This window comes from Lates calcarifer, linkage group LG18 (genome assembly GCF_001640805.2).
Source record: "Lates calcarifer isolate ASB-BC8 linkage group LG18, TLL_Latcal_v3, whole genome shotgun sequence".
Taxonomy (NCBI): Eukaryota; Metazoa; Chordata; class Actinopteri; family Centropomidae; genus Lates; species Lates calcarifer.
In genome coordinates, this window is record NC_066850.1 from 2,028,914 (window position 1) to 2,055,638 (window position 26,725).

The 26,725-nt window shown below is 42.4% G+C and overlaps 1 protein-coding gene across 7 annotated transcripts in view; it reads right to left on the minus strand.

The window, feature by feature from the left end:
• Nucleotides 1–1,186: 1,186 nt before the first annotated feature.
• The window catches only part of foxp2 (forkhead box P2), a 102,668-nt gene continuing 77,129 nt past the window's right edge, over nt 1,187–26,725 (minus strand). For 4 of the 7 annotated variants that reach the window (XM_051077577.1, XM_018682791.2, XM_018682793.2 and 1 more), the window contains 10 exons: nt 20,922–21,009; nt 19,065–19,148; nt 15,267–15,477; nt 14,146–14,249; nt 13,892–13,993; nt 11,283–11,404; nt 10,964–11,033; nt 9,688–9,995; nt 5,057–5,101; nt 1,187–4,973 (listed from right to left, as the gene is read on the minus strand). In XM_051077577.1, the coding sequence (XP_050933534.1) occupies nt 4,829–4,973; nt 5,057–5,101; nt 9,688–9,995; nt 10,964–11,033; nt 11,283–11,404; nt 13,892–13,993; nt 14,146–14,249; nt 15,267–15,477; nt 19,065–19,148; nt 20,922–21,009 (1,279 nt within the window). In that variant the 3' untranslated portion in view covers nt 1,187–4,828. The remainder of the gene's footprint in view (nt 4,974–5,056; nt 5,102–9,687; nt 9,996–10,963; nt 11,034–11,282; nt 11,405–13,891; nt 13,994–14,145; nt 14,250–15,266; nt 15,478–19,064; nt 19,149–20,921; nt 21,010–26,725) is intronic. The other 3 variants (XM_018682796.2, XM_018682800.2, XM_018682797.2) reach the window with 3 other exon arrangements.

Genomic DNA, 26,725 nt, shown 5'->3' on the forward strand with positions numbered 1-26,725 from the left:
GATGTTGTGTAGTACACAGCGGCCCTTGTTGCACTCCGTATGCGATCCCTCACTTGAATTCACAAACACTTCCAAGTGCATAAATAGCACAGAAGACGAGTGCCTTGCGAGCTAGCTAATGCTCTGGAACGCCATTGCTGAGGAGATAACAGGAGCCTGCCATGGCTGATGCCTGGGACTGTCATTGGGGGGAAGAGAAAGAGGAGTGTGTCTGTGTGTGCCTTTATGAAAAATGCTGTTGTTTTCTGACCCCTCATGGGACATCATATGGTAAGGAAAAAGAACACGCATCAGCGTTACGATTAAATGACCAGCGGACATGATTCAAAGGGTCCCACGATGTCCCTGAGCACCCTTTGGAACGTGTAGAAGGCTCTCGGCATACAGACGAGCTAATGGGCAACCTATTGGTCATGGTAGATTCAGTTTGAATCTCAATGAGGGTGTCAGTGTGCGGCTGCTCCATGACCGACAAGGTGTAGTAGGCCTGTCTGGAGTTGATTTAGCCACATGGCCTGTCATAGCATTTTACCAGTCAACATCCATCAATCGAAAGGCTAAAAGGCACGTTTTTTCTTCCTTTGAAGTGTCAAGAGGAAACTGCCGTCTCGAAGACGGATGGAAAATGGAAGACGTCTGATGAAATCTCACATCTTTGTTTTCTCTACATGATGCAGAACCCTGATGGTAATAAGGCAGATATTTTTTACATGAGCATGACAACAGACTTAATAATGCGGTTGGTGCCAAAACCATTTTTGCAGTATGTAGCTCAGAAATGAAGCCTAGCTGGGTAAGTCACTGCTTACAAAAGCCTTTCAAAAGGTACAGAGCAGTACTTCCGTGTATACTGGGACATGCTTGTGGTACATGAAAGCAGTGGGCTTGAATCATACAAAGGCTAAACCCATTACAGGTCCAGAGGGGTGGGCAATACAGTGCCTTGTCCCGCTCCTCTAAACAACACTCTAGGTGCTGGAAGCTGGAACAAAGCCTTGTAACATATACATTAAACTTTAATTGTTTTTTTCCAACCCCTTCCTTCACATCTCTGAAGTAGCAGCTCCTGAAACGTTAAAGTGTAATGCCAGCTAGATTTTCATGGCTGTGCCTTTGTAGAATAAAAGATATATGTGTAACAGTGGAGGGGAAAAAAATTTTACTCTCTGATGCTGGAGGTAGACAGTTGTTTTTCAAATTCCAAGTTTTGGTCCTTTATTTTATTCAGCAGTGAAATGCCATGAATACAGAAAATAATAACGTTTGTTACAATTCTCAACCATGACCTTCTAATGTCAGAGAACCTTTAACGTATGGACACAGTACACAGTAATGAAAAGTATCAAAAAAAGTAGTTGAATCTCGATCAAAAGGAAATGAAACAAAAAAAAGTTTTCACCAATTACATAAACATATGTTTGCTACAGTCCCAATTTACTGTATACATAGGGGGATCATATTCCCAATTATTAGAGAAGGATAGCAGTAGAAAGGATACATGACTCAACTGCCAGACATAATGCTTCATAAAGTATGCACAGAGGTACAAGCAATAAATACACACATTAGGTTAAGCCTTACAGCTACGCAAAGCAGATGCAGAAAAAGCAGGTTTGCTATTCTTAGCGAGCAATGAGAGAGAAACAGTAAAAATTCAGGTAAGTCAGAAAAGAAACACTGAGATTTTTTTTTCCTCTTAGAAAAAAGTCTGGTAAATTTATGGGTCCACCAACATTTTTTTTTACATAAGTATGCACAGTTATCAAAATACAGACAAAATCAACCCAGAAAATCCAGACAATCCTAAAATCTAGTGGAGGAGCAGATCGCAGTTCTGGAGGTCTTTCTGGTATTATGTGCAAGCAACTATTTTAGACATTTTTTTACTTAATTTATACAAAACCCATGCAAATCTACAGGTAATATGCATTCTGTGGCTGACAGGTTTTATCCTTCCCAAAACAGTATATCTGAGGTAATGTACGTACATTTAGGCCATCGTCCCGATGATTTTTATTATATTCTTTTTATTAGTTCTTGTTTCCAGTCCACCAAATGATTTTTAGACATGCATTTTTTAAACACAATATTCCCTTACAGGTAATCTATACATTATCATTCTACAAATGTTTGAGGACAACCTATTACAATGCAAATCTTCCATATCTTGACGCAGGGAATGTAAACGTTGGTTTGAGCCACGTCCTATGAGACAAGCGTAGTAAAGTGTAACAACTCTTGTGGCGTTCTAATAACTCGTGCAATCTGTCATAATTGTTCTGAATTTGTTGTGCAGAGGTAGAAGCTTTTAGAAAGCCTTTTTGGGTAAGTGGGAGAACCCTTTTTTTTTTTTTTTTGAAAGACGTAGCGTCCCTTTTATTTGGTGTGATAAGATTATTAAGAACGTCGTCTTCAAGTCGTTTTGCTGACTCCAGCTAAGTATTGAAGGGATAAGCTTTGTTCCTGGGCCCAGTACCCTCTTGACGTGGAACTGGTGTGTGTGTGTGTGTGTGTGTGTGTGTGCGTGCACGCGCTTTACATGCTGCGTGTTTGTACAGTACTGCACGTGTCTGCCTGTTAAGCTCTTACAGCCAATTTCTTGGCTTGGCACAACACTTGAAAACAACATATGCACAGTGTGTTTCCATTTTGGTCAAAGCAAGCAGACGCGTTTGCTCATTACAGCACGATACAAAGCCACTCGTCGGTTCTTTGACAGCGTACATTTACTGCAGCTGGAGATTTAACCGAAACAAGAACGCTGGCAGACCAAAAGCTAGGCTCTGTGTGTGTGTGTGTGTGTTTATGTCTGTGTGTTCTCGCGTCATAGTCTCTGACAGGTTGTGTGCGGTTGTTTTAGCATTTCTTTATCCCATACAAGAGGAGGCAGAATTTTGTGTAACTTTGGTTTACTGAAAACAGAAATGACCATTAAAGCAACAACACTTTTCTAGATGACATTGGCTGTGAGGGAAATGATGGGACGTAGTCGCCACAATAACTACTTCTCTTTAGTCTCTATAAATACCAAAGTGTGTTATAAAAAGCTGGCTACCTATACAGAGTACATCTGTGCTATCACCAGTTGTATCTATATAGTTTAGAAGCTATGAAGCACACAATGAGTATTGGATGTTTTGATGAAGTTAAAGCAAATATCACCTAGAAAAGGTTACCTTTCACCTTAGATATCCTCTTCTGCAATGGCTATTATTATTTGCTTTTACATGGTAACCAAGCCACATCATTTCATATCAACTTGAAATCATGACTTATTTGGCTTCACTAGATATTTTTAATGTTTGGTTAACGATGTTTTCAGTTTCGGTTTCGACGCGGCTCAGAACAAAACCGCCACGGAAATAAGACGTGACATTATTTTGACAGTCCCACTTAGAACATTACATATTCACCAGGTTAGAAAAAAAATTTAGAATGATTTTGAAGAAAAAAAAGAGTTTTGATGTGTAATGCGTAACAAAAAGTAAAAAATAAAATAAACTTCACAAAAACACAATGTGTTCTGCACTTCCATTGAATACACAAATGTTTTGTTTTGGTCATGATCCACTTTTACAGTTAGCTGCTCTCTATCAGTCAAATCACCAGCACTAAATGCCTGCAGTTCAAATATCACATCACCTTTTACCTACAGTACGTCTGTCTGGCAGAAAATCTCCAAAGTGGAACGCTCTACTACGAGTTTATCAAATTACACATCAAAATCAGCATTTGCTTCCCCATCTCTCTTTCTCGTGATCATCTTTGTATAGGGCAAAATGAAACAGTCCCAGAGGTTATTCGAAGGTAGTTTGCGGAACGAAAGCTTCTCTTTGTACTAGTTTAAAGTCACAGAAGGCGGACCAAGAGGAGTTTGGTGGCTTCTGTCTATAAGCTATTGGCCATTGCTAGTGTTGGCTTTGGTTTCTAGCTGTTGCCTGTGACTGTTTGCAGGTAGACAAAGCTTTAGAACGAGGAGGTAAGGAGAACAGCAAGAAGAAAATTATGCAGAAATGCATTTGTTTTGTAAATGGTGCTTTACACAAACTATTTTTTCCCCAACTTAATTTCCAGTTTTTTTTTTACTTTTAATCACAAACAGATATTAGACTGGAAGCCAACTTTTTTTCTTTCTTTTTTTTTTTCCTTTTTTTCTTGGTACCGCAGTTCCATTACTGGTGTAATTCAGGGAATGGCATTTACAGTTGGTGGTGTCTAAAATCATATTTGGAAATTAACGATGGTTAAAAAAAAGCTGAAAATAATATACTGGTTTTTATAATAGTAGCAACATACAGGCAGTGACACAAATTTCTGAGACTACTCCTGTGCAAATGATAACAGAGCAACAACTTGAATTGAACCAGCAATTGTCTCTAGACATTAACAACTACTGTGGGTTGGATTATTCACAAACATAAAACGTCTTCCTTTTTGGCAGTATATGAGGCCGCTAGCTTTCAACGGAACATGACTTGCTCATTTGTTTCATGGTTTTTTTCCCCATCCATGAGTCCATCATCCTTGTACTGTTATGTGGCCACACCATCTCTAATGAAATAGGTCTCAAAGAGTTTAATTTTTTTAATCAGACATCTCATGCCTGTCATGTTTGGGGATCCCAAAGGGCTGCAACAAAGAGTTCCTTTGGACCGGTCTCCATCCGGATGCATGCTCAATAAATAGTCCCAGTGGTGAGAGAGACAAAGAGGAGAGTCAGCTGTAGTTGCTTGGACTTGTGGAGTGGTTTCTAGTCTTGCAGGAGGTCTGTGTGAGAGAAACAGTGCGGCTGGGTGAAGGGATACGTCGGCCAAAAACTGTATCCTAGTCACTCGAGGTCTTCTGATAAGTTCCCTTCCTCCAGCTCCCGGTCCTCCTCCAGCTCTGGACTGTGATTGGCTGTCGTCACCAGTGACATCGGACAGTCGTCGTCATCCATGTTGAGTGGCTCCTCCTTCACGTGAACGGGTGGCCTGCGACACAATCACATTGGCAATAAACTCTTAGGGTTGTATATGTTTTATGACTAATTTCTGCTGTTTGATCAAGAACTCACCACTTAAGTTTGTCATGTGAAAAATTTAAAGAAACTGGAAAACACCTAGAGTATAAAGACAGAAAGTAAAATGTAGTAATGCAAATTATTACCACCATAAAATAATATATAAAACAGAGAAACGGTTTCTGGTCATAAATCCCCTTCTCTACACACAGAATGCACAATGAGGGGTTCAGCTAACTGATAAATATTTTGTTGTATCAAAAAACAAGCATATAACAGCCATTACATGCATTATCCAGTGGACGTAACAACCGTGTTGTTTGCGAGACGCTAATTTGACATGATGCCTCACGTCTACTGTAAGTAAGCGCATGAAAATTGCATGAAAAACATGGCCTCTGTAAGGCAGATAAGCTGTGATGTTCCAGACATGTTTGGCATTTAAAAGTTTACTGATGACACCAGGTTGAAATACATGAAAAAGGAAAAAGGGGGGAGAAAAAAAACAGGCCACATGATAAATAATGGAGAATTTCTCATCCCTGAGCCCCCTGGAGCAAAGGCAGAGGAGAGGCTTTTTTATCTAGTTAATAGAAAGCGCAGCCACTCGTTAATATGCAGGGGCTGTGCATGTCGCTCCTCAAGAGGAAAAACCGGCAGCTAGGTTCTGCCATTAATCAACTTCAGCCCCGGCAGTTCGCTCGGACACCATGATACATGTTTTTAACTCTAAATGGATGAATATCTTTAGCCACTGTCAATAAGCGCTGGGCAGGAAGCAGCGGCAGCGGCGCTGCGAGCAGGACACCTCTCCCTTCAAGAACAACAGAGGAGCCCAACAAAAGTGTTGGGCGACTAACAAGAATAATAACGCTGTCACACACAAACAAGGCATAACATGATCTGGGGCCCTAGTCAGGGAGAGGGTTTTGTGCCACGATGATAAATCTGACAAAACCTAATTATTCCTGACACATCGGATGCATCAGAAAATCCCCCTAGACTTTAAAGAGGAGAATGGGGGGTGGGAGACTTTTCAAGTGGTAGTGTGTTAGGACGCGTCTCATAGCCTCTCTCCTGGGCTGCCTTCATCAGTGGAAGGGGGGGGGGGCTTGAATTTGAAAAGAATCTTAAAAGGTACAGATGACTTTAATATTCAGAGCCAAATACTGTAAATTAATATTCTGATGTGGTGGGATAAAGAGAGGCTGATCTTAGCAGGATGTGGGTGACGCGATGAATATTTCTGTTTCTGCCCCTCAGATTTACGGAGGCGACGAGAGGCAAAGGAAAAACACCTCAGCCAGAGGTTAGAGAAACAGAAAAACACCAACTCTGCTCCTCTGACCTGCAAAAACACAGTCTACAGAATGAAAAGGTCTTTTTACATGGAGGTAAATTTCAGTAAAAATCAGACCATACTGATTCTGATTCTTTAGTGTTAGTTAATGTGGGATCCACTCTGAGGTTCATTTAGATAATTCAACCAGTGCTGAGATGACTGCCTGAATAAAATGTATAACTACAGCTTTCAATCATTTATGAAGCAAAAATGCCAAACATTCTGTTTCCAGCATCTCTAATTAATCTAAATGTATACATTTATATTAGAGTTTTAGATTTGGGCTTGTAGAGGTATTTTCCTTTTTCATGACAATTTCTTGCCTAAATTGGAAATGATTTAACACATGGTTTATAACAAACTAGAATTTAGTTTGATACATCTGTACACATATTTTGATTTTTTATTATTTGCCGACAATTATGACTTCTCCAATGACAGCACATTTTTGCTGCTGATGATTGCACCTGTTTTGCAATATTGTCATTTATTGTTTATACCTCAGTCTCCACTAATAAGTGGAAGCACAGCCAAGAGTTCTAGTTGTTGACAACTGTGTTAATGAACACTACGCTGCTGACAACATATTACAGTATGTTGTAAACACATGTCGAATGGTTTTACAACGCTCATAAAAGCTTAACAGATATCATGTTTCAGTAGCTTTCCATGCACACCACCTACAACAACAGATAAATGATAAAAACAAACAATGAAACACAAACCAAAAACACAACAACAACAACAACAACAACGCATGCTGCATTTGGAGAAATGTAACAAGTGCTGGTGCGTCTGAGTTTTCCTACAAGATCCTGATGATCTTTTAGTCACTATTACTTCAAAATGATAGTCAGTGAATGCATCACATCGATCAACTGACAGACCTGAGTGTGTGCTGTATCTCTAACCAAATGTGTCCAGTGTTCTCATGTGCTCTTAATATGCAGCTCATTAACTGTTTGTGTGGCTTTGAAGAAAAATATGCAGGACCACATTCACAGGCCTGAGCTTTCTGACACTTTATTAAAATATGTGGATGAGCCATTTAGTACTTAATGGCTAGCTGCCATTATTGAGTCACTCAGGAGTAAACGCCGGACTTTGCGCTGTAATAAATACGTGATGCTCTGCGTGTGTATATGTGTGTGAGTGTGTGCTCTCAAGATGCCTGCTTTCACATCAGTCGGAGATTAGCACCAGCAATCATGCGGAGGTATGTCGGGGATGCAAATAAGGTCATTAGTCCACGGGGCCTAATGGTAGGCTGGGGGGGGCAGGAGAAGGTGGTGTGGTGGAGGAAGGGAGAGGGGGTCGGAGGGAGGGGTGAGTTCTGGGGGGAGGCAATCAAAGACATTCGTAACATCTCACTATGATTCGTTAACTATCACCAGAGAAGGGTGGTCACCAAACAATTAGTTTTGACACCTCTGATAAAACAGACTGACATGATACAGGCGGTTGCTGGATAAATATTCAGAGGTGAGGTTGGAAAACTTCATTTTACAGTTGCAGATGTATACAGCTCTACTTCCTTTAAGCATACCCCTTAGGATGTACATGAGTGTGCTGCACATACATGCACACACACACTCAGCATGGCCCGGGGCGATCTGGTTTGTGGTTAAGCAGATAGCATTAACCTTTAGATGTTGAGGAAGAGGTGGAGTGGGGGGGGGGGGTTGGTCTAATTGTTGGATTGACTTGGTCGTGCTGAGGGGGGGGGGTTCCTCTCCTGAGAAAGGCGTTCAAGGTGATGTACACTTTAGTTTAGTGCTACCAGCCACTCCATTATTTAAACACATCCTGGAAAAGCCAGTCATGAAAAACACATTTCTTCCATTTTGAGGTTGTCGTGGCTGTGTAAAGGCAGGCTGGGGATGGAAGGAAGGAGGGAGAGAGGGAGAGGGATGGATGGATGGGTGCATCTCATCCTCTATAGCTGCTCTTGTTGGTGTCAAGGCGGCGTGGCCAAAGAGAGAAGAGAGCAAGACAGAAAGAGAAAGTCAATGCTGTCCTGTTACTAAAACTTAGATGACCTGAGGGAGTGGTAACACTGGGAGTCTGTCTACAGCTGCGCAGATTTGCTCCACTTAACAGCACATTTCAGAAAGAGGTAAACACGTCCAAATAGATGAATATATAGCTGCCTGGTAGGGCTAACCAAACACACTTCTGTTCTCTCAGACATGGAGCTGGAGTGCATCCTTTATCCATTACAGGAGCAGTTCGCTAATGTCGGCTGACTTTGCAACATGAGCTTTGATGGACAGTGGATAAGTATCATTAAAGTGTAATGTCTGTGTGTTTGTCTCAGAATGTGCCGTGTGTGTGTGTGTGTGTGTGTGTGTGTTTCCCCTCACGCAGACCTGTGTGACATCACCAGCTCAGGTTGTTTTAGTCATTCCTGAAACTCACATGAGATCAATTTTTAAAAACACTCTCTTTCTCTCTCAGCTCCATTAAAACAGAGTCGGGGAAGGGAGAGATTTTTAAAGTAATTAATGCTACACTTGCTAAATATTAATGGGAACAGTCTTGCATAAAATATAGCAGCTAAACCCCTATAATGCAGACACTGGTGTAATTAAAGACTAAATGTGTAAGGGAGACTATTTATAGAACTAGAATTAAGTGTTATCCAAAATGTCAGGTAAAAGCACAGTGTCACTGAAATTACCACAGCAGAGACAGGAAAAAGAAAAGTCTGCTTATGATACAATGCATGCTGGAAATTGAACCTTGCTCCGGGGTCATGGCAAACTGAGGAGAATACTGGTACTGTGGGCTAACTATCAGGCAATTAAACTAACAAAGGGCACAAGCACAGCGAGTGCAGGAGTGGACGTGGGATGGGGGTGGGGTGGTGGAGGGTTCGACGTGTGCTTGCATTCTCAGATACAGTAAGTACTCATCACACATAAAAATGTGTAATATGTGATTCAGTGTGTGCCCACTGCATTTAACCTTTCTAGGCTTTAAAGAGGCACTCTGCTGCTTCATATACTAAACTGCAATGAGAGAGCAGATCCATTCAGGTCTATTGTAATTAAGGCAGTGTTTTTGTATTCTGCTGATATCCACCTGGGATTTTTTCCTGAATATAAATGACAGTGTTTGAGGTGCATGTGAAATTTCTTAAATCTCATTTTCACTTGATTTTTTGGTGTAACTAATAACAAAAACTTAATACTTATACAATATTTTTTTACATAACAACTGCCCTAATTATAATGTATCATATACATGCATGCTTGTGTGTAGCTGTGATGTATGCAGTACACACACATGCATGCAGTATGATCCAGCTGCAGGAGCAATGCTTCTGTCTGCAGGAACTTACATGTGTACTGGTGGAGAGTATCCGGGGCTGCTGTGTCCGTTGGTGTCCAGGTGGTCGAGCGAGCCGTTGAGCTCCTCGTGGGCAGACTGCAACAGGGTCGGGGGGCTGCCGCTCAGCGTACCTGGGGGGCTGCCGCCCAGCAGTCCCGGTGGGCTCCCGCCCAACAGTCCAGGTGGACTTCCGCCCGTCAGTCCGGACGGGTCTCCGCCCAGGAGGCCGTGACAGCTGCCTCCCATCGGGCCCGTGGAGCCGCTGTTCATGAGACCAGGAGTCCCCAGTAAAGGCAGGGAGGTCTCTGCCAGGGCAGCCTGCAGGAGAGGGAGACAAGAGGATGAAGACTGGGAGTTTGAAGAGGATGGTTGCAGGTAAGAGGCAAGAGGGGAAAATAGAGGAAAATGAAGGAACATTGAAGATGTGTGGGTTTTACATGAGGGCTGAAGTGAGATGGGAGATTATTAAGAGAGCATGAATGGGACAAAAAGCTTTGTGTGAAGGGAAGGAAGCAGGTAAGGTGCATGGAGGGAAGAGGGCTGGAAAAAGAGGCAGATGAGGGAATGATATTCAAAGATTTAACATAGTAATTACTAAAACACATTCTCTCAGTCCCGAGTTTTCTATTCTGTTGCAGGCTATTTTCCCCCCAGTGACACCTTGCTGACAACTGCCTCCCCCCAGCTGCCATTCATATGCCCTTGTGTAGTGTGGCTATTAAAAAAAGTCCCCCAAAAACTTTACCTCAAAATAATAAAAACTCCTGACACTTTCGCCTGCTGCGCATTAAAGTTATATACAGTGATTAAATTTTTAAAGTTTTTGCCATGAGCACCTCGCCGGCGTACACTATGAAGCCAAATCATTTATGACAGCTTAGATAAATATTAATGCACATGCCCTTGCATTTGCACATGCCGCTATCAATCTAGGGTGGCTGCCACAGCTGAAAGAAGGGGAGAAAGAATAGACAGAAAGAGGGAGAGCTGCTTCCTGAGTCGACCACAGGGTGGCCTTCTGAGTCTGACGGTGTGCAGGAAGGAGCGAGGGAGAGAGAGAAGGTGTGAGAGGAGAGATACAGAAACACATGAGCAGAGAAAGAGTTAGAAAAAAAGAAACTTGCTGATTCTTCTAAGTGTGAGGTCTAATACAGAGTCCTATTGTACACAGCGTCACACTCACTCAGCCACTCAACTGTTCAATCAGTCAGGCAGCCGCCCGGCCTGTCAGTCACATAAACAGGCAGCCGGTGAGTCAGAGGTTCTTTGAGGCTTTCAGTTCTTACCTGTAAGCTAGCGTTTAGTGCAGTTCCATAGCCAAGACTGGAGGGCAAGTTCTTGACGAGTGATGGGCTTCTGGTAAAGAAAAAACAAAAAGAAATGAGTTCATATGTGGACAGAAAACGTATCTAATAACTAACTGTAGCAGGGAGAATATAAAGTCTATAGGAACAGAGCAAGAAAAAGAAATGGGCAGAGGGAGACAGACAGAGAGAGGTGTGTTTCAGAGCAGAGAACAGAATTTGGCCGCTCTGATTTCCTATGATCTTCTGGATGTCATTGACCTTCAGATGTAGATCTGAGGAGAGGTGACAGAACTCGTACCCTGTGATCTTCTGTGACCTGCGTTTCTGGTACTCCACCTCATCTACCGTCCACACCGCCCCCTTCACGTTCTCCACGCGCACAAAGCACTTGTGCAGGCTGAGGTTGTGGCGAACGGCATTCTGCGGAGAGACGTGACACGCAGGTCAGAGGGATGAGGTAAAAATGAATTACATTCATTCATTATCCATCAAGAAAGAAAAAAAAAAGACTTGGAAATTGATTTTTTTTCTTGCATTTTGAAGAAATTCTTAACATTCACACACCATTGATTTAATTAGTAAAAATTGAGTGAGAGCGAATGCTCTTACAAGTCCTGCACACAGTACATATCAATCAGAGTAAGTAGGCTAAAAGGAGGTAATCAGCATAGCGAATGGCTTATGGTGGTGACAGAAGTGGTAATGCCGGCCTTGATAATGGTGATGTCAGTAACCCTTTCTGCTCCAGAAAAGCACTGCTCTTAATGGACACATCGTTTTAAAGATGACAGTATTGCAAGAAAAAAGACAGTCAACAGGACGCCCTTATGTCAGTGTGTGTGTGTGTGTGTGTGTTCATGCACGAGAGAGGAGGATTAAGCTGAGTTGTATCTGACATCTATATGTCCAAATATCCTCAATGTGCTGTTGAATACGTGTGTTACATGACACGTTATCTTTTAAATTTATTATCAAGGCTGCATTTAATTTAAAACAGGATTTATCTTTCATACAATAGACCAGTCAGGTGTTTTCATTAATTACAAAATAAGGAAAACCTATAGAAAATAACCTCTCTTATATTAATATGACCATATGGCCATAATTAAAACGTGCATCAGACTCTACAAATAATAACCTTGGCTTTAATATCCCTGCCTCTCATATTTGTCATGTCCCTGTGCATGGTGTGTACTGCTCTTTCTTCAAGAATAAGGGATTCAGAAAAAAAGAAAAAAAAACCTCATAAGCAGATCTCGCATCTGACCTGAAAATCCCAGGATTTGATTGATCTTAATGCCCATGGCTCTGAATATGATAATTTTAATATTAATGAGCAAATGAGCAGTTTTATTATGCATGCTATATAGTTAGAACTAATAAGCTTCTGGGTGAGAAAAAAAGAGAGAGAGAGGAAAGTGGGGTGGGGGGAGAAATCCCTCTTTTGAGCTGATGAGACCAAGCTAAGATATTAAACTACCTTTCATTTCTTTCTTTCTTTTCTTCCTCGTCTTTTTAAGAAAAAAAAAAAAACTCTGTTAATCAAATGACAAGCCCATCACTGATCATCCCACTAATGCTTACAAAGGGAATTGTGGAGCTGTAGATGTAAATAGATCACCTTGGTTATTGTGCGGGGTGGGTGACACTGAGACAAGATATTTCTAATGTCAGTGTGATAATGCTGCCATTGTACTGTAGGAACAGAGGAACTTTTCACAGGAAAAAAAGGACATATAAAAAGGTGCATGTGCATGTGGTTGTTTGTTTTCTGAGCAAAGTAACAACTGCTCTAAGACCTCTGAGAACATATCATGTCATAACATTATTACACAGCAAAACATGACGCGTACAGTACCTAACAAACTGGAAAAGGGCACCGATCTTTCTGCATGCCCTCCTGAATTGGTGATCACACGCCCATGTGCTCATTTGCATCCCAAATCCAAATTAATTCACTTTGCTAAATCTAGTGCTGCGCCATGTCTTGCATGCTGATAAGCGGCTGCTTGAGTTTTTTCCCTCCAGTCCTCTGTGCAGCCACAAAGGCTAAAGGCGGCTAACGAATGACGTGCAGGAGGCCACGGGATAAAACACCGAAGACACTGATGCTCGCCGAGGCTTTCTTTATCAGCAGGCAGACACACTTCTGGTTAAAACATGTGCTGCCGGAGAGACATTTTTTACCATCTTTGTGGAAGCAGACAGGACAATAAAGTTGTAGGGACAGATATACAAATGGGGCCTTTTGTGTGGGTAAATAAAGAGTGCTCTCTCCATGACAGGCCAATTCTCTCTTTCCTCCCTGCTTTAGTTCCACATGAACACACCCTTAACCTCTCCCTTAGACACAGTTTATGTGTTTGTGCGTGTGTGTACATGTGAGCTCCTCTTCCTCCATCTTTGCCCCCCCCCTTCCCCTTCACACGGCCGGGAGCTGGTTAACAGGCAAACAGCCATCTTTCTTCCTAATTAACCAATGATATGCGAGAGAAGGTGGTTTCAGAAGTAGGAGGAGGGGTGTCTCTCTTAACAAAAGGTGCTGATGATGGAGTGGCTGCTGTATAATTAGTGCGTCAGAGCCCTCTCCTCTCCTCGACCAAGCCTCCGCTATTAATTGCACCAAATTAGAAAACGATATCTGAAGCAGAATAATTCTTTCGGCTGTCATTTCCAAACAGAAAAGGCGGAATGGCGGAAAAAATAAATAAGAGACAGAATGGGATCTATTCAAAAGAAAGGTTGGAAAGAAGGGGAGAGGGGTCCTTATCCCTCTTTGCTGAGTAAATATATGCTTTCTTGAGGTTTTGTTATTGACTTCAGCCAGAAGGAGTAGTCTTTACTGTAAGAAGAGAGGAAGGGCGTAGCGGGTGGGTGCTGAGGGGGCTGAGCGTTCGGTAAAGTTACCTTCCAAGTCGCAGCATTGCGTCTGAAGTAGGCGAACGTGCGTGTGAACCAGCTGTAGATTTCATTAAGCGTTAACTGCATGTCGGCAGAGTCCATGATAGCCTGAAATGAGATGACATCAAATAATGGTTTACTAACGAGACCACGCGACTGACACACACATACACACACTCAATGGATTGAGAGAGCTGCCATGATTCATGCAGCAATTAATTTTAATCTAATCAGGCAAAGTTAATTTATTTCCCACTCACCTGTCTTATGAGGGTTGCATAAGTAAATGGCGGTCTGACATCTGCGTTCTTATAAAACTCGTAGTTTGGGGCAATCTCTGGAAAAATAAATACTGTGTCACCACCTGAAATAATTGGTAAATTTTATTCCTTTAGGTATTGAATTTACTCAAGGTTTCATCAAATTAAAAGGGGGTGGAGGAGAGAAAAACAGGAAGGGGGGGGAGAGAGAAAAAGACGGTGGGGTTGGGGGGATGGGGGAGGGGGGTTAAAGGGGGCACATCAAATCAGCATTTTCCATGTCTAACAAAATGCATTTTTAATTAATCTCTCTCGTGAGAGATCTTAAACACTAATACAGCCATAAAATGAGATCCGTGTAGTTAGTTAGGGTGAAGTTGAATAATTTATGTCTTCACACTAAACACAGAGAGAGTAAATATAAACATCAAAGCTGGACCGTTTAAAATGCAAAGCTTAATACATGGAATGTCTTAATGTAATAAATATTGTATTTTTTCACCATTATTTGAACTTAATTAACATTCATGTAATATTTATGCACAAAGGAAGTTCTTGTCTATTTACATATAGAGTGATTAAACACAGGCTTGCTTTTATAAACCCACCCAGACGTCTCACACTGGTTAGACCAACAAGCCTGTGCGGTTGCAAGTGTGTGTGTGTGTTTATGTCAGTGTACATGTGTGCATGTGTGTGCACTTTCACATCTGCATGTGTTAAATAAAGCACTAGAACACCATTATGGGCTGAGTACTATTATTAGTACAGTGCACAGGTATCACATGTGATTTGCAGTTTCATCATTTTTTCATTAAATTGAAACAGAAATTTGGTTTCAATTAAGAAAAAGTCAACAACATCTGAATTTGATTTTAATCTGAATCAAATCAGTGGCATAATTCAGAATGAATGAATCTGTAAATGTATGTGAATGTGTGTTAGGTCAGGCTCATTCACATTTAACTCTAGCCATTTCATTTTCCACAAAATCCAAAAATCAAACATGTATGTCTTTTTCTAATTCACCGGATCCACATTTGCTTGAAAGTGAATTGTCTGCACTGACTGAATATATGTGTGCATCTGTGTTACGTGCAGCGCTGAGTAGTTGGTCCTACCTGACGACAGAGGCATGGAGTATTTGTCCGAGTGGCGTCTGCGCATGGCTCCCATGCTGGGGACGTTAGCTCCTCCCAGTACTGACGGCACCTGGGGCATGGCGGCCATGGGTGTGATAGGTGCTGTGGGCGTGGTGGGCGTCTGAGGTAAGTTGGGGGGCGATGCTGAGGGCAGGTTCTTGGACATGGTGACGCTGGACACCAAGTTGAGCTGAGGTGCGTGCAGCGTGGGTGGGGGGTGGGAGGGAGGGAGAGGGAGGGAGAGAGAGAGGGGAAGGCATTATTTTGTGGTTTCTCCGACAGAGCCGAGTGTCTGCTCTCCTCTTCTCTAACACAGCTGTGTTTCCACTAACAAGGCTCGTGGAGAGGAGCCAGCCCATCTCCACTAATTACAACCACCAAATTGTATCATAAGAATTCTAATTAGAGCACGCTGTTCAAGATTATCCAACGATCAGCCTCCGTGTTATCCCGGCCCCATCTCTCTTTATCTCTCTATTTATCACTCCCTCCCTCACTCCCTCCCTCTCCATCTCCCCCACTGCAACCACCCATAATCCTTTCAAACTGAAGCAATGAGCCGGTACAGCCTTGTTTGCTGTTGGTGTGAACTGGTCGACATTGGTTATATGCCCCTGGACCAGGAGCACAACCTTACTTGGTCTTTATGCTCTTCTTTGAAAGGGTGAACCTACGTTACTATAGTGACTGTAAGGTTACTATAGTGACCCTATTGAACAGATAATGGCAGCAACTCCAGGTGATCTCAGCCAGACTGTAACACAGTTACTATCAAAACCCATGGCCCCCATTTCATACCAAAGCTCAGCAGGTTTCGACTCACATAAAGCCTTCATCATTTTACAGACACTCATTTACACCAACAGAAACTTCCTGGATCACTACTTCAGTGTGAAGAGCTTTAAGACAGAAGACACAAAAGGTCACTGCAAACTAATTTGCTGATGTGAAGCCAAGTATTATTTTCTTAACACTAAAAGCCTCACTTTATGGGTAGAGTTTGTTCACGGCTGCAGTGTAATAACTTTGTGGATGACACTTCATCAAATCAACAACACATTATTGCGCCCTAATCTAGTGAGTATGTAATGGAAAAAAGTATGGAAAGTAGGATATGCATGGATATTTATGGTGACTCCACACACTCGCTCTGTCTTCATCCTCCATCCTTCAACATTAGGGACCAGAGAGTGTCAGTTACGTCTGGCACGAATGCCAACTGTGCCCGCTAATCGTCCGGCTTTTCCACCACTTTTGCGTTTGCTTCCCAAATCTCATGTGAGAGGCTCTAACCGACTGGAAAATTCTTAACTGACCTTTTAGTCTCTGTGCTAATTTAGTTGGAATAGTAATGACATCGTTACATATTCAAACCAAATTGCCTTAATTGTGAGACTACAAGTGGAATGCATCCGTTTGCGAGAGTTTGAATTAAAACCGACTTGAAAGATGGAAGGGAGCGAGGGAAGGAGGGCCGAAGGCGGCGAGAGATGGAGGAGGTATCAGCGGTCATTTGTGGCATGTGTTGATAAATAGGATAAAATGTCAAGTTTGAGAGACTCCAGCGGATGTAGGGGTTTTCAGATGATAATTATATGCCCACTTAGCTATAATGAGCTGCTACAGTTATGGGCTGGGACGAGGGCTGGTTGCATAGGCAGGCCCCTGCTGGGTACAGAGGCTGAGGATACTGAGGTACATGGATCTATTTATACATGCGTATCAATAGGTCTGACTTACAATATTAAGCTAATACTCAGAAATATCTAACAGAAATAACACAAGCTACTAATTAAATACAGGCAAAGCATTCCCTATTACATAAAGTCACTTTCTGTTAACAAGTTCTCTCGCCTTGTTCTCTTTTGAGAAAAACACCAGAAAAATGGCCTTGACCTCTAAAATACAAATATTAAATCATGTAACAGATCCTGCCACATGTACACAAACCAGGCACAGATGAACTGAATTTTTTAACACTTACATACTGTCCGGCAATGAAAACACCTCAAAATATGCTAATTAAATTCAAAATAAATGCCTTGGTGTGTGTGTACGGGCATGTATATTTATAATACCAAAACATAATTTCCGGTCCTTTTTGCCGCCTCTTCACCTACAAGACACAGCAACAAGCGTGACATATTTGCAGGCATGCAATCCCATTTTGGCAAAATAGAGTTGATTACAGTCAAACGGATGGAGGAGAGAGAGGGGAGTGAGCACTTTGCCACCTCTCGCTCATCTGAATACACACTCAAGGTTGTGGAGAGAGAGACAGAGAGAGGGAGATCTTATTATTCAGAACTAGCAGCCTTGCTAACTTTGATTCTCATCCATCCATGGCATGGCCAAAAGGTAGCATTTAATGAAGTGTGATTCAGAGAATAAATGGGGTCATATTGGAGACAGTGTCTTGTGTTCGGCCTGGTATTGGTTGTACGTGGGCTTCGCTAATGAAAAAAATAACACTTACATTCAGCCCTTGATAGGCTAACACGCACTATTCATACTTATCAAATGGCTGGGCTGGTTCTATCCTGCACCTGTGATTCTACTATGCTGCCATTTGAAATCCACCAACCATCTCCCTTTTGTTACGTCAATTCACTTCTGCACAGAGGATACACGAGCGCACACGCTCCCTCCCTGCACCAAATCTTCATCCTACCTCCCCTGAAAAAAATAAATAAATAAAAAACTGGGGGAGCCTTAAAACTGAAGACTTAACTGTTCATTTAAGAATTCTGTCTGAATTGCCCCCACCATCAAATGCAATTAGCTGCTCTTTCATGTGTGCTTTATGTAATGCAATACTTCATTAGCATCATTCATTCATATTCAGGCATGGATTATAGGCTGCAAATTCTTTATTGGACGAGATGGAACCAAGCTGCTGGAGTTTTGAAGATTAAAAAAAAGCTAGAGAGAGAGAGAAGAGGAGACAGAGAGAGAGATTGAATAATAAAAAGGGAGTTTGATTCCTGATGGAATTATGGGATAATTATGCTATCTTGTGATTATCTACATTCTATGATGAGAGGTGATGAGGAAAATTATTCTATTGAAAGTAGGCACTTACTAAGCAGCAGAAACACGCTAACAATGTTTTGCTCTCAAATATTTCAAAACGTCTAAAATTGGAAGAAAATAATGTTTGTAAAAATGTATCTTCTTAATATTAAATTCAAACGCTGGTTGGGTGAAATGCATTTGTAATCATTCAATCTAAAAGTAAAAGGCGAGAGAAAGAACACGAAGAATGACATCATTTTCCTTCTTCAATGACCCCCTTCACAATTTTGGATTTTTTTCTTCTGTAACCAATTTCAGCAGCACTGTGGGTATTTATGTCAACATCACACCATCTTCACCACTCAGCTGTAATTTTCAGGTGTTTGTTGTTAAAATGACATATCTTCTCCTCTTTCATTCCACTTTGGAGCGCTACTGCGGCCACCGAGCCAAACAGTCATCAGCAGCCAACAGGTTGTTTTGGCTATTATATCTATCACAAAGAAATGACCCTGCATTTTAGCCAAGGACTCAGCCGCTCTGCCATCTAATACACTCCCAGACTCTACTGACCGCTCGCGCCGCACAATACCTGATAAGAAGCAGATGTAACTTGGTATTACAAATCCCATTCTCCCACCCTCTTTCATCTTCTGTCACTCATTCAAACAACTGCCTAGGTGGTTAAACTGTTCATTTTCTGTGTGGGTGCCTCATTCATAGCCAAGCCTGTTTACGGTAGCCGGAGCAATATGCACTCACTGGTTTGGGAGATGACTTAGGTTCTGAGGGCCGCATGTGCAAGTGGGTCATCATCGCCTGAAGACGCTCGCGTTCTTTAGAAAGCTGTTAAGAGAGAAGAAGAAGAGAGTACATTAGAGTAGATTAGAGTGGGGAGGAGAGGAGAGGAGAGGAATAGACAAAAGAATGACAATGAAAAATATGAGATGAGAGATTGGGGTGGTAGAGTGAAAAGAAAGAAACAGTTTGATATGAACCAAGCAAGAATCTGTTCTGCTTGTGATGTAAGGAGAATATGAGAGGCTGGGGGAGAGGAGGGGCGAGGGTGCAGACAGGTCAGGCAAAACAAATAGCATTTCATCTTTTTGTCAATAGCAGAATTTAGGTCAGTGAGGCTCTGACAGTAACAAGCTACTTGGGCCATAAATTAGGTGGTCCTGAGTGTCTGCTCAAAGTCCTGTGGACACTGTTAGGGGGATGGAGCGCAGCCAGCAGCTGCCGAGAGGTGAAGGGGTCTTCCAAACAGGGTGCCAGGCGGCCCCGCCTCCCCGGTCCAGTTAGTGGCCCCAGCCATCGCCTATCATCAATCTAATTCACAGGGAGTGACAGAGACTGGACCGTGTGAAAGGCTCAGCACCCCCCACACCCTTAATATACACACACACACACACAGTGAAACAGACAAGCAAGGAGGTGCACACACACACACAGACACAGACAGAGGTGCACACATACACAGAGCCAGGCCTCATTACTAGTGACGGCTCTCGTGGAAAAAAAAAAGAGAGAAGAGAGGGATGGTGGGAGTAAAAAATGAAAGACGAGACAGGACAACACGAGTGCACTGCTGTAATTGGTCACACTGTAAAGAACAAGCTCCAATAGCTTTGTGTTGAAATGAAAAACAAAACGTAGAAAATGAGAGGAAATAAAATGATTAACTTGCATCCTTTTTTCTATCTTATTTATAGATCTCTGCCGTCAGATGTCTAACAACTGTTTATCAGGCCAGAAAATAACTGTGCGGGAGGAAAAGCTTCATGCAGGCTTTTAGGACTCTGGATAGAGCACAGGGCAAGAGATGGAGAAAACACAAGTCACAGTTGGATCTCTTTATACTGTAGACCACACCTCTGCCAATATACTCCTGATATTTCTGTGAGTACTGATCTCATTCTAATAATAATAACTTCATATGTTGAGAGGAACTGGTCAGACCTGTACAAAGCCTAAAGAAGCTGGGGCCTGGCTTCAGCTGGAGGACTGAAGATTTCCAGCTGGCACTCTGTTTGAGCCCAGTTTAAAACATACATATCTATTTGTTTCTAGAGGAAGAGGAGCGGTTGTCGGCAGTGCTGAGTAATAATGAGAGCGCTCAATCAGCGCTCTCATTATCTAGCCAGCATGACTTCTTAATAAGGTCACGCTCCACCTACTGAAAATAGTTCCCTCCTTTTGAGCTTTCTTCAGGTGCAAAGTGCAGTTAATTAACACAGCAGACCGGGAGAGATGCGCTCGCTATTAATTGGAAAGAAAAAGAGAGGAAAAAAAAGAAAGCAGAGAAAATAAAGCACACGCTTAATTCAATTAAAACAGCCATAATGGCTTTCGTTGTAAGGCCTGAGGATTCCTTTGTTTAGTGGCTTTGTTGAATTCAGCAGGTCCTGCTTGTCTGGAAATATTAAGCAGACCACAGTGTGGCCTTTCTCTCACTCACACAACTTTGAAAAAATAAAGTTTTGACTGGATGATTGGTGACTTAAATGAGAAACGAGTTCACTCTAGTAAAATGGGACAATGGTAAAAAATTAACAACACACATAGCTTTGTTCTGACTATGTACTCAGGTGCTCTTTTTTGCCTAAAAGAAAAACTTACTTGTATTTCCAGCTGCTGTACGACTTGCATCTGGACTCTACACTGAGCTGTGCTCCGATCATCGAGGGCATGTTCACTGTTTAGATGCCTGGAGATGGAGGGACAAGGAGAGAGAGAGATGTTACACACCAGCTTAAAAAAAATCTGTGAAATAAGTCAAAGCGAGCAGCAAAGACAGCAAATTATTTTTTATTTTCACTATGATCTAAATTATGGAGGATAATAATTACAGTATCAGCTTCACTACTGTTTTGTTTTTATGATAATATTTCTATACTGGGACAATTATCTATAGGATCCTGTGAGGAGCCATTGTTCCACTCTGAAATGAGGTAATTAGAAGTAACATGACGGTGTGTGGTGCCATGTTTAACATGACAATAGGCCTGTGCCAGTTTAGATGGCTAACTTCAGTGCCACCCTGAGCGCTGCTTTCTATAGAGAATAAAAGATGCTAGCCCAGCAGAACGGCTTTGTCTCCTTCGTTTACCGAAAACAATACACACAATTTAACACCAGCAACATTTGACACACAAAAGCAGCTCTTCAACTGAAGGTGCATTATCCAGCAGCAGACATATTAAATGTATCTGGTGTGTTCGCCTCATTAGAAGAAAAAGGCAGCCAGACAGCCATAACAGTCAATGAGGGTTTTTGTCTTGATTGGATTTCGTCTGTAGGATACAAAAGAGCCTCACCATTAAGACAGACCTTTATTCCCGGTGAAGCACACACACACACACACACACAAACACAGTACACAAATATGGGGCAAAAAGGGGTTTCTAAAGTGTTGTGATGCTGGGTAATGAGCCTCTATCTAAATGATCATTGGTGACAAACTCACAAAGCAAGCTTTGAGGAGGCATGCTTATGAAATGCCAGAGCTGCCACTTTATCTCCAGTAATTATAGGTTAGCTTGCAGACCCTTCAATGATCATTTACAGCGCTGCCTCCAGTGCATTAGAGGGAGTACAAAATCTCTCCCTCTCTCTGGCTTTCACTTTATCTAAGAACACACACACTCGCATACATTATCAGGAACTTGCACAAACACTGATTGGCACACAAAAAAAGCGTGCACGCACACTGATGCGGAAATACACACTCCCACCACATATTCCCCCCATTCCAAACCCCTCACATCTTGTTTATCTGCAATGTGCAAAACAAGACAACTCATTGAGCCGGCTTCTCTTGGCCTGCCAATCAAAAGCTGAATAGAACATTTGTAATCACAATAGCTCTGTACCTTTCAATTACCCTGCGCACATTTAAAACCATTCCATCTCATCCCTGCTTATACTTTTGTAACCATTTCAGGTTTAATGCTCAGAAATGTTTCATTATAAATCAAGAATGAGGTAGCATTAAAAAAGGAGGGGTGGGGAGTGGGATGGATGAGGGATAGCGGCGGAGAGGAGAGGGACGAACTGGTGGATTTCTCCAACCCTGTGCCTAATTGCTGTTTCAGAATGCGCATGCAAAAAGGGGCATTTCATTAATCATTTAATCACGTCCCTCGCAGGATGAGGGAACTAATGTTGCAAATACCCTTTTCATTTCACTGCCCATAATGCTATCTTATGCACTTGATGTATGGCGTGTGTCATGAATTACAGCTGCTTCAAAAGCACAGAGCGGGCTGCTCGCTGTCCCTGAAGATACCTCATTACAAAAAAAAAAAAAAGAAAGGAGGGAAAAAATCTTTATTAAGTTTGCCTCTCATCGACAAGCAGTTTGTTTTTCTTATTTTTGTCAGTGCGTGTGTATTTGCGCGTGAAGGCCTCTCGACACTCCAGCCAGTTATTTTCCACAGACACACACGTTCCACCGCTGGCCAGTTAGCAAGGTGATTACAGGCAGATTACTACATGCATTTATGAAATATTCAAATGGCAGCATGTCCTACTGTGCATTAATAATGCCACACAAAGACAGAAAAGGGAGGAGGGGGGCAGACACAGACAGGCAGACAGAAAACAATAATGAAAGAACACCTTATTTACTGAGATGTGGGCAAAACACATACATGTATTTGTCCCCTCACTGAACTACAAAACTGTTTCACTCTGATTTTATTCCCATTTTGATAAAACTGTCACTACACTGTTTCTCTGATCTTTGCTTGTCTCTAATTTTAACCATATCTCATTTGTAGGTGAAAATGTCAATTATTATGAAGAAATAGTGACAAAAATCAGGAGTGACTCATCCTAACTGCAGCATCCAGGTGTAAGCATTTAAACTTGGAGGTGCATGGATGCATGTTTCACTGTCAGGCCTGGCTGTCTACTGTTTATGCCAGCCTCGCTTTTAGAGGCGCATTGATTTTTGCACTGAAGAGGGAATTACCCATGTGAGATGAAGGCCATGTGAGAACAGGGAAGAAAGGATGGAGATGGAGACTGAGAGATGTAGCAAAGGCAGAGAAATCAAAGCAAATAACAGCAAATAAAGAGACAAAGAGACTGATAAATGGAGATTGAGGGGGATGGAGAGGTTAGACACAGATGTTGTTTTCCAACCCCCTGGATAAAGATTTCTTTTTACTGGATGTTGCAGTTTCTCGCTTCTCTTTAAGAGAAGGGAAGAAAACATCTCAAAGGTTTTTCCCTACAGCTGTGTATATGAATATGTATAGGCCATCAACGTCCACTAAGGGCCCAATAATAAATCTACTCAAGCCAGCATGTATGGATGATGCTCTACTGCTAATTGTCTGTGTGTATTATCAGGGGCAACAAAGGCCCAGCAGAGAAAAGCAACTTAAGCCCCCTAACTGTCTACACGTGACACACAAACACATACACCAAAGCAGTCAGAGAAGAGACAGAGGAGGTGTAAACACAGCCATATGTAGCTACATGTACAGTACCTACTAGTGTGCATAAACAGTATATACACTCACACACACACTTACACACACAGACACTCTCCCCATGGTGGTGGTGCATAAGTAATGCCCTCCGTTTTAAAGGTCTTGTCACAGAGCAGTAGACATGCAGAGGGGTAGAGGGAAACTCAGCTATCCAGGGGCCAGGGGCCTGCCTGACTGCCTGCCTGCCTCCACAGTGTGTGTATATATGTGTGTGTGTGTGTACATTATATAGAGACGAAGACACTTGGCTGCTGCCTTGTGGGTTTAATTAGCAGCGGGTTACAGACACCAACGTTCAGGTTAGCGGCTGAGCTTGCCATTTTAACATGGAGCCTGCCTTCCTGCCAGTAATAAGGAGAGTGGAGTGGTGACAGAGAGTGGAAGAGTTAAGTGTGTGTGTGTGTGTGTGTGTGTGTGCGTGGGAGCAAGTATCTGTTTATGTGTAGATTGACTGTATCTTATCGACGTGGGAGGACATTAATTTAAAAGAGGGTACATGAGGTAAAAGGCCAAAGTATGGGGCACAAGACATGTATGTGCTGGTGGAGAAACATCAAACTGGGTATGATAATCAAGTAATCTTAAGATGAGAGAAGCATGAAATCAGGAGTGATTAAAATTAATAAGAGTATTAAATAAATAGGTAGTGTGCAGAGAAATGTGGCTTCATAAAACTATGTAAATGATACATGAATGTAATATGTTCTTATTGCGTTTCTATTTTTTTGTTTATCATAAATGCTCACCACAAAAATAGCTCTACATGCACTAATAGCGTTAATGTTTCTCCCTCTCATCTCATGTAACTAACACAAACACACACACACACACACACACACACACACACACACACACACACCCCATCACCCACCACTCAAGAAGCATTCCCAGCAATATTATTTCATTTTGAACTTCAGAGAGCTAATTCAGGGTGCCAGCCACCTCGCGGCTACCTTTTCCAGGTGAGAACACTTAAAAGCACGCTGAAGAGCTATTAAATGCTGATCTTGACAAGTTTCTTCATGCAACAAAACAATAGGTGACTAAACGTGTCACCACCGCTGAGCTGAGCTGAGCTCCTACAGCGAGCTACGAGACGCCAGCTTGACTTGGGCCCCCCCTTCCCCACAATCCTCCCTTCCCTCCCCGCACACGTAACCCACACCCAACTACCAACATCTAAACTGTCATCTAAATCTGACACCCGCTTTATGTAACCCCGTTTAAACTGTGCCTGTGTGTGTGTGTGTGTGTGTGTGTTTGTGCATGTTCGCATCAGTGTGAGTGTAGTCGGCTGGCATCTCCGGAAACATAAAAGGACTCCCTCTGACACCGACAATCACTGCTCCGAGGCACGCCACAGAGCAGCCATCTTTGTTCTGATGACGAGTCTGCCTTCTTTGTTGGTGTCTATTTTCAAGTGCTGGCTGGGTTACAGTATAGAGCCAGCCTCTGACTTGCAGGGATGTGAATGTGTGTGTGTGTGGTGGTGGTGGATGGGTGGGTGGGGGGCTGAACCAAGACACTTCTGTTTTGTAGCAGCCAATGTTCTGGCAAGCGTTCTTACAAAACCGTCTGCCAACCTGTGCTTTCGCTTTCAAGTTTGAAATCTACCTGTTTTCTCTCCGTCTGTCTTTCTTGCTCTCAGTTTGTCTTTACAAACTGTGCATCCTTTTGCACTGGTTTACCAGCTTACCGGCTTCACAGGCACAACCGTTTTATACGGTGCATCTCTGCCCCTCACCTAAATAACCAGCTAGGCTACCTAGACACAGTATCCCAAGAGCACACAGACTTACGTGTGTTTGTGTGTGAACAGAGCGTACAGTGCAGGGGGATAGACTGATGTCTTCTTTAAGTAAGTATACCAAGGTGATAGGACAAGGTATCAGAAAACCTGCTAATCCGACACAGGCTTGCTTTCTCACACGCGCATCAGTTCCCAAGCTGCAAGGCAAACTCTTCTACCTGGACTAGTGTACACGTAGTCCAGGTTGGACAGTGGACTGTACACAGCAAACTGGCTTTTCATATGAATGAGTCCTAAAATTACACGAGATGATGCCTGTGGATGTGCTCTGCTCTGCTCTAGAAAAGTGATATTGACATTGACATGTATGTGGCACATTTTCCACAGGGGATAAGCAAACACACTTGTCAGTCTCTAGTTGTAATATACATTCACCTCGGATTCATTTAAATCCATCGCTGTCAGTTATGATTCTGGTGAGTGTTGTGTATGCCTTGACAGAGTGTGAAAATGCAGCCTAATGTACTGTCTGGCTGTGCCTTTGAAAAACTGGTAAACACCATGTTTATTAGAGTCATTTCATTTCACAGATACACCTTTTAGCCTTAATTCACAGGCTGCTGTAGAATTAGCAAACACCTGACCTAAATCCTACAGCACATCCCCATGGGTGGAACAGTTTCTTGTATCAGTAATTTTTTTTTTTTTTAGCTTTCTGCAACTTATTACAGTCACTACTGTAGAAAAATGCATAATTTGGAAAATACGCCGGAACAATGTCCTGATTTCAAGAGTTTATGCGAATTCACATGGACATTTACAGCCCATGAAAAACACTCGCCAGATCGTTATTTCACAGTTAATTACAAATCTAATTAGAATATTCAAATTAAAGCTTTCCCTTTCTTTTCTTCTCTGTGTGAGAGCAGGGAGCCAGGGAAAGAGTGATAGTGAGAGAGAGGGAGAGAGAGAGAGAGGCTCTCAGTGAGTGGCAATGTGATAACCTGTAATCGGCAGCGCTGCAAACACCTTCTTCCTTTGATGTCCCCCCACTAACATCCTGGCAACAAAGCCGGCCAATTACAAATGAGCTAATTAACTAAATTGTTGATGGAGCATGAAGAGTTCATTCGCTCTGGCGCCTGCACCATGACAACAGTGAATGGGGGCCT